At 41.7% G+C, this 14435-nt stretch overlaps 1 protein-coding gene across 3 annotated transcripts in view; it reads left to right on the forward strand.

Moving 5' to 3' along the window:
* Positions 1-14435, forward strand: part of CGNL1 (cingulin like 1) — a 172423-nt gene that overhangs the window by 54677 nt on the left and 103311 nt on the right. For all 3 annotated transcript variants that reach the window (XM_040226609.1, XM_040226611.1, XM_040226610.1), the window contains 3 exons: positions 9176-10768; positions 11545-11639; positions 13445-13550. In XM_040226609.1, coding sequence (XP_040082543.1) covers positions 9191-10768; positions 11545-11639; positions 13445-13550 — 1779 coding nt within the window. In that variant the 5' untranslated portion in view covers positions 9176-9190. The remainder of the gene's footprint in view (positions 1-9175; positions 10769-11544; positions 11640-13444; positions 13551-14435) is intronic.

Raw genomic sequence — 14435 nt, forward strand, 5'->3', positions numbered from 1 at the left:
TGCTCAGTCGTGTCCGACTCTTTGTGACCCTAGAGACTATAGCCTGGCAGGCTCCTCTGTCCATGGAATTTTCTGGGCAAAAATACTGGAGTTGCCATTTCCTTCTTCAGGGGATCTTCCCTACCAAGGGAATCAAACCCCGGGTCTCCTGCACTGCAGGCAGATTCTTTGCCATCTGAGCCATCAAGGAAGTCTACCAGATGCTGTGGGAAGCTGAAAAATGAAAGTGTGGTTCCTGCTCAAGAAAGAGTGCAGGTCTTAGGGACAGAAGGTCTGGGTCTTACTCCCGACACTGCCCCCAAGCCAGGTATGAAACCATGGGGGCAATTACTGTCCCTCAGAGCTTATGCATCTCTCATGGAAGAAATGATCAATATACTCCCTCACAAGTGGGGCTGCAAGGATCTGACCAGATAAGATGATGTAAGGGAGAGCCTGGCGTAGTTGCAGCCTGGCTGGTCCATGGGGTCACACAGAGTCAGGCACGACTGAGCACACAGACGGACTGATGGACAGTAACTGCATGTGTGTGGTGTTGAGGGGGGCTTTTGAAGTTAGATTTGGACATAAAAATACAACGACAACGCTGTCTTGATATGTTTTGGGTTCAGGCTCCATGTGGAAACTATAGCACATATGTCATGGATCTATTATGTCTGGTTAAGAACTTGTCTGTGGATCTGGCAACAAAAAGACATGTGTTTATTTAGTCAATAACTGTTTATTAAATTTCCACTCTGGATATAGCACTGTGCTTTAGATTTCTCAACCCTCTGGTTTCTTAATTAGTTAATAAATTATTTCAGGATGCTGGTGGTTAATGCTGTTTGGTTAACCAGTGGGGTTTTTAGCCTCTGCCTCAGAGGTATTTAAAAACGTTTAACGATCAAAGTCAGCTTTCTTGTGGCCATAAATGCCACGCGGCACTTCTTTTTCACTTATTATTTCCTGTTTCATTTAGCATACAATCCGTGATTTAATTTTCCCAAGCACGTTGTGAAGTCACCATTAATAATCTGACTTTAGAGATAAGAAAACTCTCAGAGAAGTTAAACAACTTGTCCAGAGCTGGAATTTAATCTGAGTTCAGTTAGACCCATTTCTGGCCCCTGCACCTGGCTGTTCTCTCCATTTCTGGTCTTCAGAATTGCAAACTTGGTGTCTTAGCTTTGCCTTGGTGGAAGAACTTTAACAATTTTATTTATTGATTTATTTTTGGCTGCTCTGGGTCTTTATTGTTGTGCAGGCTTTCCGATAGTTTTGTCAAGCGGGGGCTACGCTCTAGTTTCGGGGTTCGGACTTCTCGTTGCGGTGGCTTCTCTTGAAGCTCTTCAGGCACACAGGCTTCCGAAGCTGCAGCAGTGGCCTCAGTATTTGTGGCTTGCAGATGCTAGAGCATGGGCTCAGTAGTGGTGGTGCACTGGCTTAGCTGCTTCGTAGCGTGTGGGATCTTCCCGGATCAGGGATCGAAACCCATGTCTCCTGCATTGACAGGCAGATTCTTTACCGCTGAGCCACCAGGGAAGCCCCGGAAGAACTTCTAGAAATCATTTCAGGGGTCGAGAGGGGAAGAAGGGCGAATAACGATTCTGAAACATTTTTTGGATGTGCATTCTGATTTCTTTTAGACCATGTGAAGCATAAAAGACCACTGAATTTTAAAGGTAAAGTGGGGGATGTGAAAGAGGAGTGGGATCAAAAACAACAGAAGTGGAGCAGAGGCTGGCGTGGTGGGGGCATCCATGGGCTGGGGCAGGAGAGGGCTGCGCCTCAGAGGTGAGGTGAGGGTCCCAGGGAGGCCAGCTTGGTGCCCATGCTTTGCCCTGACTGTTATCCGGGTAGTGAGTCCCCGTGACCCCTGATCTTCAGACCCCTGGTTGATTCTCCAAAGTCTACAACCATAGTATAAAAGGAGCCTTCCTACAGGCTTTTCTCTTTGCCACCCTCCCTTTTTGTGCAAGGTGACTTTCAGGGGAAGCTACAGCACTCAGTATTGTGATCTTCCCCCACCACCCCAGCTAGAGAAGTTCTGGTCATCATGCTCATTTAGGGACATTCAAATCATAGTTAAGTCTGTAAGGGAGACAGCCACTCTGCCATCGTTTTGAAGCCTCAGTCTATTTTTGAAATTTGTTTCCTCGGGGAATTCTGAAGACTTGTGTGTGAGACATTTCCTTTGAAATCTTATAAGTTTGGTTAGTTTCCTTTGTTGTTGTTGTTATTTTCCCCCTACAGAATGGATGGATGGAGGGATTGATAGATAGGAAGAAAGAAATAGAAAATAAAGCTTACTTTAGGCAAGGCTGCCTCTTTCTGTCCTGTTTGGAGTACATTGAAAGATCGGTATGCACTTTGCTTTGTAGTTGACTGTTCCACACTCCGATTTTCACTTTTATGTTGTTGAGGGTCTAATGTGGCTGCTCCTGCACAAAATTCATATCTTCCCACGAGTCCTATAGGCAAGTCCTTTTGAAGTGAACATTTTGTCCACTCATAAGAGGTGTTAACTTGTATTGTCAGACTGGCAGTGGCTTCCCTCTGAATGAGGCAGTCACCAAAGCCCACTCAGGGGAAATTAATTTTTGGTTGGTGGCTCATTTCTTATTTTCTGGAATCAAGTTTATGACTGTACACGGGCTTGTCAGCTCCCTGTCCCTACTTTAAACACTCTCTTAAATGACTTGCATGCTCAGATAGAATTATTCATTCCACACAAATGTCCAAAGACAGAGTCCCTATCCCGTGACAGGTGCCCGACCTGGGTGCTGGGGCCTGGCTGATGCGGACTACTGTGCTCTGGATGGAGGGCAAAGCACGGTGGGGAGTTTTCTCATTTTCTGGCTAAATATCTTCAGTAACCACGAGGGCCTCTGGAATGGGCTGGAGGTGGCACTGGGAACTTGAGTGGGGGGGTGGGAGTTGTGGCCTGGCATTGTGACTAATCTCCAGGCTCAGCTAGTAACATGGGATGGCCCAGAGAGGAAATGTTTCTATCTGGCACATGTTCATAGTTCTGCCAAGTGCTCAGCTCTTTGTTCTTACACACACACTCATTGATCTTGCTAACTAAAGCAATTATCATCATTTAGTGGTCTTTCCCAAAAGCATTATTTCCACTCCAGAACACCTCTTTTATTTGCCAAGTGCCACAATGTTACATCCTGGCAATTGGTCAACATTTACTGCCAAATTATGTAAGTCCTCGGTTGGGTTTAGTCCCTGACTGAACAGTGTGCTGTGGTAGAATGCATTAGGAGGGTGATACGGCCTGGTGGCTGAAGACAGAGATCAGCTGTCCTTAAATGCATTCATTAATTCAGTGTTTACACTGTGATTGGGAAGGAAATCCACATTTGCTTATGACACCGGTGCCCAGGTGAGAAATGTCATTCTGTGAAAATCCTGGATTGAGGTCTGTTGTCAAGGAAATGTAAATTGTGGACATTTCATGAAATTCACATATGTGGATTAATTTGCTAACAGGGAGCTAAGAATGTAATAAACCAAGGTGGCTTTACTCAAAGATTGAAATGTAATTAGTGTTGACTGTAGTGCAGCAGCTAATGAAAAGGACTACAAACCTTAGAAAAGAATTTTATTAATAAATATTAGGAGAAATATTTTTATAGAAAACTCAGCCTCAGTGTAAGAGGAGATTATGGGTAAAATGACTTCATTTAGTAAATATTTTAAAAAAGCATCACACTGAATAAATTTTTACAGAAGCTCTTCTATTAAAAATAATATTTGTTATAAATTTTAATGAGTGTGGACTCTACTAGAGATGCAGAATAAAACGTGCCAGCACTGCTTGGAAATGAGAGATCAAGACACACCCCTTAGTCATTGTGGTCTTGGCCTGCGTGCGTTGTTTCATCTAAGCCACGTTTGCTGTTCTTGTTCTAGGATTAAGTGTTTTACGAACGTTATTAATTTTGTCCAGCTGGATATGCTAGAAATCCCCTTACAAAAATCCCACTCAGGGACTTCCCTGGTGGTCCAGTGGTTAAGACCGTGTGTCACCAGTGCAGAAGGCTTGGGTTCGATCCCTGGCCGGGAAACTGAGATCCCACATGCTATTTGGCATGGCTAAAAGAGTAAAAAAAAAAAAATCCTACTCAGAGGATAGTAAAGGAATAAAAATTAAACCTCCAAAGACAAAGAATGGCAGTGGAGACTTCGTGGAGGAGAGCTCTGAAGCAAGTGGGGTGGTAATTATTAACAGCAGGGTGAGAGATGCTTCATCCTGAGGTACCTGCAGTGCATAAATGAGGTGATTTGCCTGTGGAGCTGCTGAGTGGCTCGAAAGTGGAAGGCATAGGTTACTGTGGAAGGCAGGGTTCAGGGCCAACCCGATATGTAGGTGCTTTGAGAACTGGGGCAGTTAGATTTCCAGGGTCTCTGCTTTGTACCAGATATCTGGGCATCCCCTGCCCTTTCCCTCACCCCTCAGCAGCAGATTAGAGCTCTCTTCTCTGGGGAAACTGAACTGGAATGAGGTTGGAAGTAGGCATGGGTGACTGAAAATGGCTGCTGAATTCACGCTGCGACCTCCATGTTGCTCCCCTGCCCTCCCAAAGGCCAGCAGCCAGCCCTGTGGCAGCCCCAGCAGCGGACTGGAGGAGTCTTGGGAAATCAGTTGGCTCCAGAGAAAAATGACTCCAGATACTGAAATGTACGAATCCTTTAGTGGAAAGCTCAGCACTTTCCCTTCCACATAACTTGGAAGTTTGCCAGTTAATAATTCCTCTCCATATATACAGGTCCTCCAACCTGTTTTTACTATTATATTAATATTTCCCTCTTAAATAGGGTCAGGCAGCCAAAGATCCGAGTCATATTAGGAAGGCTTTCAACATGAAAGACGGGGCCCCAAACAAACCAGAAAAGAGAAACCTTGCAGAAGATGGAGATGTTGCAGATAGCAGAGAAACTGCATTTTTTGAAAAAAGTTATAGTATAATATACTGTAATAAAGAGCTTCTCAGAGTGAGAAGCTGTTTTCATGTTCAAAATGAGAACAGCACTTAAGAAAGAAAAACAATTAGAGGAGAATAAAGAAATAATGGAAATTAAAAATGAAATACTTGAATTTAAAAGAATTTGAGGATGTATTTCTAAAAATATTAGAAAAAAAAAGATGGAGCACAGGAGTAGATGAGAAAAGAAATGTAATTGAAATTCAGTCTAGAAGACTCAACAGTACTGATAATGCAAACACCAAGAACAGAATAAAATAATTCTCTGAACATTATCACAGAAATGATGTAAGAATATTTCATAGTGCTAAAGTGAATTTCCAGACTGAAGGAATACGTTAAGTGCTCATGTTTTGTAAAAGCACCAGTTTAGTAAAATCCTCATGGGATAATGTCATTTTGAAATTTTGGAATACCAAGGACAAAGAAAAGGTCGTAAAAACTTTCATAGAAAAATAAACAGGGCATGCACAGAGGAAAGGATATCACAGTAACATCAGAATTCTTAATAGCTTCCTTAGAACCTAGAAGATAATGAAGTAATACTTTAAAACCTGACGGGAAAGTTATTTTTAACCAGGATTCAAAATCCAGCTAGACTATCATTCAAAAGTAAGCATAGAATAAAGTCATTTTTCATAATACAAAGACTCAAACAATTTTTTTCCTTTTCTTTAAAAGTTATTGGAAGGAGTTCTCTGGTGGTCCACTGCTGAGGGCACAGGTTTGATCTCTTGTCAAGGAACTAAGATCCCACAAGCTGTGGGGTGTGGCCAAAAAAAAAAAGTTATTGGACTTGTGCTTCATCAGGACAGTTCACTAAACTAAGAAAGAGGAAGACACAGAACTTGGGAAACATAGCACAAAGGGAAGAGATCAGCTGAATCCTAATGTTGAGGTGAAGGGTAGAAGTTTGGAAGGGAGGTCATCACGGGAGCAGATCACCAAATGATCTGATACTTTTATCATCTGCAAATTAATACTGGAAAGCATCTAATGGATGTGATATAGCTGATGAAGAGATTTAAGGGTAGGTTTATAGAAAACAAGATAAGCAAAAACAGCAGTTACTACCTCTAGAAAAATTAAAGTTATAGGAGAAAGGAAAAATAACCAGAGTCTACCATTTGGCTGTTCAATATATAGTATTATATTATCACAATAATGTAAACACAATTGGCTCTTGATTTTATTGTTGGGAAGCTAACAGAATGAGAAATTCATGTGTTGTATGTGTGTGTGTCATCTACAACATGTAAAAATGATAGATTAAGGAATTGCAGTTAGGTATTTTACTCAGCAACATGGAGGTAAGTAGTAGAAGAAAGAGCTACAATTTGCAATTGGTTTCCTCTGAGGAATGTGATCAGGATTGGGGATAGGAAGCTGAAAAGTACAGGTTTTCATTATATCTTATTTTATGTTAGTTAAAAATTATTTAAAATGTTAGTAATATCACTCTGAAAATGCAAGTAGGCATTATAAACTCACTGGAATTGGTGAGATGATGAATACTGCAGGTACATGTATCTAAGCTGTTAAATGAGAGGTGATATCTAATGTGATTTGCATTTAAAATAATCATCAAGCAAACTGATGGTGCTAAGCTAGTGGTAAGAGACAAATATGTCCAGGAAGGCCCGAGACAAATCAGAGACAAATGTGGATGGCTTCCCCGATGGCTCAGCAGGTAAAGAATCCACCTGTGATGCAGGAGACCCTGATTTGATCCCTGGGTTGAGAAGATCCCCTGGAAGAGGAAATGGCAACTCACTCCAGTATTCTCACCTGAAAAATCCCATGGACAGAGGAGCCTGGCAGGCTACAGTCCAAAAAGATTGCAAAAAGTTGGACACGACTGAGTGGCTAAGCACGAACGCATGTGGTATAAGTGAACTAAATCATTGGTAAGGGTATATTAAATGGATATATTGCATTGGCAGGTGGGTTCTTTACCACTAGTGCCACCTGGGAAGCCTATACTTTGTAAATGCCATTGCTTAAAATAGAAACCACATCCAGCACCAATTAAACATTGACAAAAATTATGTATTTGCCTACAAAAGAAATCTCAATACATTAAAAAGAAAGAAATAATAGTGACTTCACTTTTTTTTTTTTTGGCTGCTCCACACAGTTTGCAAATCTTAGTTCCCCAGCTGGGGACTGAACCTGTGCTCTCAGCACTGCAGTCCTAACCAGTGGAAGTCACAGGGAACTACAGTGACTTCATTTTCTGACCATAAATGCAATGCAAATGTAAGTTAACAACATAGATAAAGATCTCCCAAGCCAAAACAACACAGCAAACATACCGGATACGCAAAAACTTCCTCAAAAACAACTTTTTTGTCAAAGAAATCAAAACCATGAATTGAAACTATCTAGAGAATAATAATAGAAACATTTCCATGGTGGAAACTACTGGCTGCCTTCCCAATGTCCATTCTCCTCTCTTTTTACCAACAGAACACTGACTCTGAGAGTGTCAATGACCAGCTTAAAAAAAAAAAAACAACCCTATTTCCCAATCCTTTCTTGTAGGTGGGGATGACCTACAAGTCATCCCCATCCCCATCCATGATTAAGTCCTCACCAATAAGGTGCAAGGGATTACTGGTGGGTGAGTCCTCCAAGAAAGCTCTTTAAAAAGGTTGACGCATCTAGCCTAATAAACTTGAGTGTGTGATGCTGGATCAGCTATCTTGTAATTATGAGTTGTCTAATACATGCTAAAAGTAGGTGAGTAGAAAGATAAAAGAGGTATTCCTCAGAAATATCCTGGCATCTATTCCAGCTCTGAACTTCCTATCTCTGGGGGCGAAAAATATCCTAATTCTTAAGTTGCTATTTGGGGTCTGTTCATTAGGAACCAACACTATTCCTGACATAGTCACATATCAAAATTTGTGGACTATGATGAAAGAGTGAAAAACAAATGAAGCATGCAAGTCAAGAAACTGGAAACATAACAGAATAAAGGAAAGCAGAAGGAAAGAGTAATTATCAAACTAGACCTCAGTAAATTAGAAAATTAAGAAAAAAAGAAATGATTGATAAGTCTAAGCTAGTTCTTTAGGGGAACAACAATTTAAAAAAATATGTAGACATGTATTTTACCTGCAAAAGTAATAGGTGAAGAAAGCACAAATGAAACTAGAAAGTAAGAAATATAGAAGAGACGAAGTGATTTATACATTGCAAAATTCTCTGCAAATAAATTTGAAAATGTGGATCAAATAGATTATTTTCTTGGAAAATATGCTATTAGAGTGACTCCAGAATAGAAAGAAAACTTAAAAATGCTGCTAACAGTGAAAAAAATAAGATAGCAGTTTTCTGTGACCAGTTGTTTTGCTCTTCCTGCCTCTCCGTGGCTGTCGGAGTTTTCAGAGTGAGAGTAGTGAATTTCTGGTGAGAGAGTGTGGGGTGGCTGGGGCGACCTGCCTAGTGATCTGTATGCAGTCTTTTGACAAGGGTGGTCACACACAAGGGAGAAGACAGTGATTCTTGGCGTTAGGACCCATCAGAAAATAAAGAGACCTGAATTTTCAGGTTTTAATAACATTTTTCAGGTCCTTATGTTCCTTAAACTTTTTTGTTTAAAAAAATTTATTTTTAATCATTACTCTCTGATTCCTTAAAGTAAAAAATGTTTTAAACAGTGTATCCAAATAAATAATGATAAAGCTTTCAAAGCAGCATTGTGCATAAAGAAGCTTGAAAGGGTTTTGACAGGAAAATTAACTTTTGAAAAAAAGAGAAAAATCAAATACCTTAGCTCTTATTAATTATTTTCATGGAAAAGTATCTTGTTCTCAAATGCTGGTAAGCTGGAACACCCTACTGGTTAAAAATAAATAGACAAAGTGTGAGGAAATGAACTAAGGGAAAAAACGGCAACCAGCACAGCCAGAGAGAATAATTAAGCTCTGCTAAAGGCATCAGTCATTTCGCCAGTAGTCCCTCCTAAGGCCAGGGTTCATGCTCGGTGTTGACAAACACCACGGTCACATGGGCCCCTGGCATCCAGAAAGGCTTGTTTGAAAGAGCATTTGGTTCTGAAGTGTCCTTGCTATTATATTAAAAGTGTTTTCTTTTCCCTGAACTTTGAAAGTTTTCTCTCATAATCTTTATTTAAAGAGATGTAATTTTAACTTAATGTCCTCTTTTTACCCTGTCTTTTCCCCTGGTAGTGGGACCAGTGAACCATGGAGCTGTATTTTGGTGAATATCAACATGTGCAACAGGAATATGGTGTCCACCTGAGACTCGCAAGTGATGAAACCAGAAAGTCCAGGAATTCCCAGCATGCTAAGGCAGGCTCCTATGGTGTCAGTATTCGGGTCCAGGGCATTGATGGCCACCCCTACATAGTCCTCAATAACACAGAGCAGTGTCTGGCAGGCACGTCTTTTTCTGAAAACGGGCCATCGTTTCCAGCTCCAATGATAAACAACCTGCCCCTCCATCCCAGCAAGGGGTCTGTGGTGGAAGAGAACAGTGCAGAAGAACTGCAGCTCCCAGAAAACCCATATGCCCCACCTGGCCCAGTAAGAAACCTGAAACAGCCCTCTCTCTTTGAGGGCAAGAATGGGGCTCTAGAGCGCAAAGAGGAGCCAAGGAAGGCATCCCCCATGCTGAACTTTGAGAGGCATCCAGAGCTTCTACAGCCCTATGATCCTGAAAAGAATGAGTTGAGCTTGAAAAATCACCAGCCTCCTGAAACCAGTTGGCTGAAAGCTTTAAGAGAAGAAGGGACCAACAATAAGAAGGCCTGGACTTGCATGCCCAAACCTAGCCATTCCCAGCCCACCAGCCCTCCCTCCGAAGACCCGGCCAGGTCCAATGTGACGGCCATCCGTCTGTGCAGCTCCGTGGTCATCGACGACCCCAAGAAGCAGACCTCGGTGTGTGTGAACGTTCAGAGCTGCAGCAAGGAAGATCCAGCAGAGGAGGCTTTTGCCCCTAGCGGGAGGCCCCTGCTCACCCCCAGCCTGCAAGCCCACCCGGAAGCCAAGAAAACCAGACCGGATGTGCTTCCCTTCCGGCGCCAGGACTCAGCCGGGCCGGTGCTGGACGGAGCCCGGTCCCGGAGATCCTCTTCATCATCCACGACTCCCACTTCAGCCAACTCTTTGTACAGATTTTTACTCGATGATCAAGAATGTGCCATCCACGCTGACAATGTGAATCGTCATGAAAACAGAAGGTACATCCCCTTCTTGCCCGGAACTGGGCGGGATATTGACACAGGGTCGATTCCTGGCGTGGATCAGTTGATTGAAAAATTTGACCAAAAACCTGGGATGCAGAGAAGAGGCAGGTCTGGGAAGAGAAACAGGATCAACCCAGAAGATAGGAAAAGGTCCCGAAGTGTGGACAGTGCCTTTCCTTTTGGTCTCCAGGGGAACTCGGAGTACCTAACGGAATTCAGCAGGAACCTGGGCAAGTCCAGCGAACACCTGCTGCGGCCATCACAGGTGTGCCCGCCGCGTGCACAGGAGCACCGGGGCAGGCAAGGCGGGGGGCGCGCCTTCGCCAGGCTGCTGGGAGCCCAGCCCAGGGCTCCCCTGCAGAACAAAGACGGGAAAGTTCCAGAAAACAAAGGTGCTCAGGAAAGTCCTACTGGGCGCACATCCTCCCTCCCAGCACAGACTAAGAAGGAGGAGGAAATCAAAACAGCCACGGCTACGCTGATGTTACAGAATCGGGCGCTGGCGACTTCCCCTGATTCAGGGACCAAGAGGATTTCCGTGAAGACCTTTACTTCCACCTCAAATACTCAGGTAATACTGGTGGGAGTCATTTTGTTTCCCTTCTAAACGATCTCCATCCTGGCTGTAGGAATAGGTATCTTCCATCTTGAATCAGTAATTGCATCATCTTGAATTAGTATTATTTTTTAGTTTTCCCCTACAGATTATGACCTGCCAGTCATTGATTTTTCTAAACTAATTAAGTAACCCTAGATTCCTGTTGTGTTCTTGTTTGTGCAGTAACTTATCAAACACAATTGAGAGACTCGATTTTTCTTTTTGTGTTTGTGTAAAATCTGAAAGTATGCAGAATTTGTTTTCAAAAAACAAAGAGAAGCTCCGTGCTTAGATTTATTTTGTTTAGATGTGTTAATTTTCCTCATGACATTGAATGACTGGATTAATTTCTGTCCTGAGAAATTAGGATAATCCTGGATTATCCTGAAGTGATGGAATTTCTTTAAGTGGTACATTTAGTGTTTTGGTAGTAACAATAAAAAGATAATGATAGTGATAAGATCGATTATAAGGTTGGTAAGTGCCAGGCACTATTTGTTATGTATTATAGGATCTCACCAACCCCATGAAGGAAGGTGTTATTAACTTTTATTTACAGGTAAAAAATTGAGGTGAGGAAAAGTTAAGGGTTACAGAGCTACTAAGTGGTGGAACCAGTTGTAATGAGCATCCTTACTTGAGGAATTCTTTCTGGAAAGTAGGAATGTGTTTGGAAGCTTCTGCTTTGGGGTGTTGCCTTCTTCCTGGAAGCTTCATCCTGTGATCTAATAACAGACATTGTGTTCCAGGCCACACCGGATCTGTTAAAAGGCCAGCAGGAGCTCACTCAGCAAACCAACGAGGAGACGGCCAAGCAGATACTTTACAATTACCTCAAAGAAGGGTTAGTGATTTTCCTTCAAGGAGCACAGTATTGTCCTTTATGGTGGGCCTCTTACTTTTCTCTTCTGAGACCTTGTGTTTTGTGCTTCCTTCCTGCCCTGTGTGAGCCATTTCAGGGTTCGAGCTCTGTGGCTGGAGTTTTCTTAACAGCATTTGAGACTTGGGTGGAGGAGGGTGAAGAAGGGAAAGGAAATGTAGGGAACGACATCATACTTTAAAAGTTCAAAATGACTATGACTCTCTACTATTTTAGAAACAAATTCAAAGATAGGAAGACTATCTATTCAGTTTTGAACTGAATCAGTCATTGACTTGAGTTTGCCTCTGTATACACAAGTGTAATCAATCGTCCCTTATTATAAGTTACAAATAAAAACACTTCCTCTCCCCAGAGTTGATGTTGGCGGGGAGCCCCTGCTTCCATTATTTTTAAAGCATGTATGAGTCATTTAAAAGCTGTGCTTTCCACTTACTTATCTGGGAAGGTTGAGTTTGAATAATCTGGTTTTCAGTCCTTACTTAGATACCAAATAAGCTGGGATTTTAGGCCAGGAATTTGAAGTTTCTGTTTCAGTTCTCTCATCAGATATGATTAAAAAGAAGAAAAGCTTTATACTCTGACATGACTGAAAGTCACTTGGCAAAAATACTCATTGGTATCAGAACACTTCATAGTTTTGTACTGTGGCTTACAATTTTCTGTCAGTAATGTAGAGCTGACAGAAATCATTCAAAATAAGATAGGGGCTCTTTTGAAGGAAAAAATAGTAAAGAGATTCTTCTAACTAAGAACTAGTTATTAGTGTCTTTCTGTGAAGGGTTTTACCATGAGAAAATTAAAGCAGAAGAACTTTTAACATTTAAAATGGTTTCTCTACATTCTTTTGGTTTTTTTGGCCCTTGATTTATTGAGAGACTGAGACAGACTTTAGTGGGAGGCACTTATTTAAGGAAACTTATTAACTTTGCTTAAGTGTCAGGTATGTGTGATAAAAGGTTCAGGGTGGCTAGCTGTTAATAGAACTTTATCTGACCATTACCTGTGAAAGTCTAGACAGAGGGCAGCTGTGTTGACAACCTTGGCCTGGGGGATTTATTTTTTTAAACAAAGGCTAAAACAAATTTAATATCATTGTGGAGCATTCATAGTGTCATACACGTATAGGAGAGATTCTGTGTTGGAATAAATATTTGTCATTTAATTTAGGCAAGAAATAGATGACTAAATTTGTATTGGATGTCATATTCAAGCTTATTTAGTATGTACTTGTGTCTCTTTCACATGTCTGGAAATGAAAACCTCTCTCCCAAAGCAAGTGGTAAAATAGAACCAGTTATTTGGAAAAAATGCACTATCCATCCTGTTCTCACATGGCTTCTGTCTGAACCTTAATTTGTTCCTCTTGCAGTTTATCTTTTTCTGGTTAAATTTTATTTTTCATTTTTGTCTGTGCTGTGCTGGGTCTTCATTGCTGCGCGAGGGCTTTCTCTAGTTGGGGCGAGTAGGGGCTGCTCACCAGTTGTGTTACCTGGGCTTCTCTTGTTGCAGAGCATGGACTTTAGGCATCTGAGCCTCAGTATTTGTGGCGCATGGGCTTTGTTACCCTGTGGCATGTGGAATCTTCCCGGAGCAGGGATTGAACCAGCATCCCCTGCATTGGCAGGCAGATTCTTAACCGCTGGATCACCAAGGAAGTCCCAGTTTATCTTCTTAAATGGCTTATTGTTTGTGTGTCATGGCACATAAAATAGTCTGAGACTAATACCTTCATTTTTTAAAATTTTTTTCTGCTGTGTCTTTTCCAGAAGCACCGATAATGATGATGCTACTAAGAGGAAGGTCAACCTGGTGTTTGAGAAAATCCAGACTTTGAAGTCTCGAGCAGCAGGGAGCACGCAAGGAAATAATCAAGTAAGGAGAAGCTTGGTGCTTTGTAGAGGGCATTTCACATGGAGCATGGCAGGCAGATTGCTTTCTTCAGTCTGTACTTTTGGTTGCAGCAGGAAGTGGGGAGTTTGCTGTGTAGTAGGCAGTACCAAAGATGGAACAGCATGCTTTAACTGTCAGTAATTTGCACCCTGCCTTTTTTCTAGAAAGGTTTTAAGAAATTTTACTTCAAAAAAAAAAATCTGTAAAATAAAACAGGACAAAGTGATAGGTGGTAAAATTTAGAAATGGAAAAGGAGACTAGGAAAACTGAAGCATTAGATGGAGCACCCTAGCATTATAGTAGGCAGGTTTGAAAGGTAAGTATGAATAGGCTTGGACACAAATTCTCAAACTTCAGAGAATAAGAAATGAGAGAATCGAACTAGAGAATAGGAAAGAGAGACTGATGGGCTGACCTGTGTGGGCTGAAGGGAGAGGAAGGAGTGCAGTAGGGCCAAAAAAAATTTTTTTTTTTTAAAGAAAAACTGCCTGTTTATAATTTATTATATTGGGAACTTGGGACTATTGAGTTGGGACTTGAGAGATTTTTTTGGTTAAAGGAGTCATCTCTTCTTTAGTGAGCATCTACTAAATGTTGGACATACTTTGTGCAATGAAGGGAAGCGGGATTTATGAGGGAGGACTAATATCTTGTCTCTCAATTCTGTGCCACCTTGACTTGGGCCCATTTCTTGCTTGGGCATCTTCCCTTTTCCCTTGTGGAGGGGGTGCGGTATTCTGCACTGGAAGGAAAGAGGAGATACCCAGAGGCAGGCAACAGGGAATATGTGTATAGCTTCTTTTTTAACTTTGGCAACATATGAATGAAGAATATTTTAAGACATCAACTATCCTTTTTCCTATGTT

Source organism: Oryx dammah, unplaced genomic scaffold (assembly GCF_014754425.2).
Source record: "Oryx dammah isolate SB20612 unplaced genomic scaffold, SCBI_Odam_1.1 HiC_scaffold_26, whole genome shotgun sequence".
Lineage (NCBI taxonomy): Eukaryota > Metazoa > Chordata > Mammalia > Artiodactyla > Bovidae > Oryx > Oryx dammah.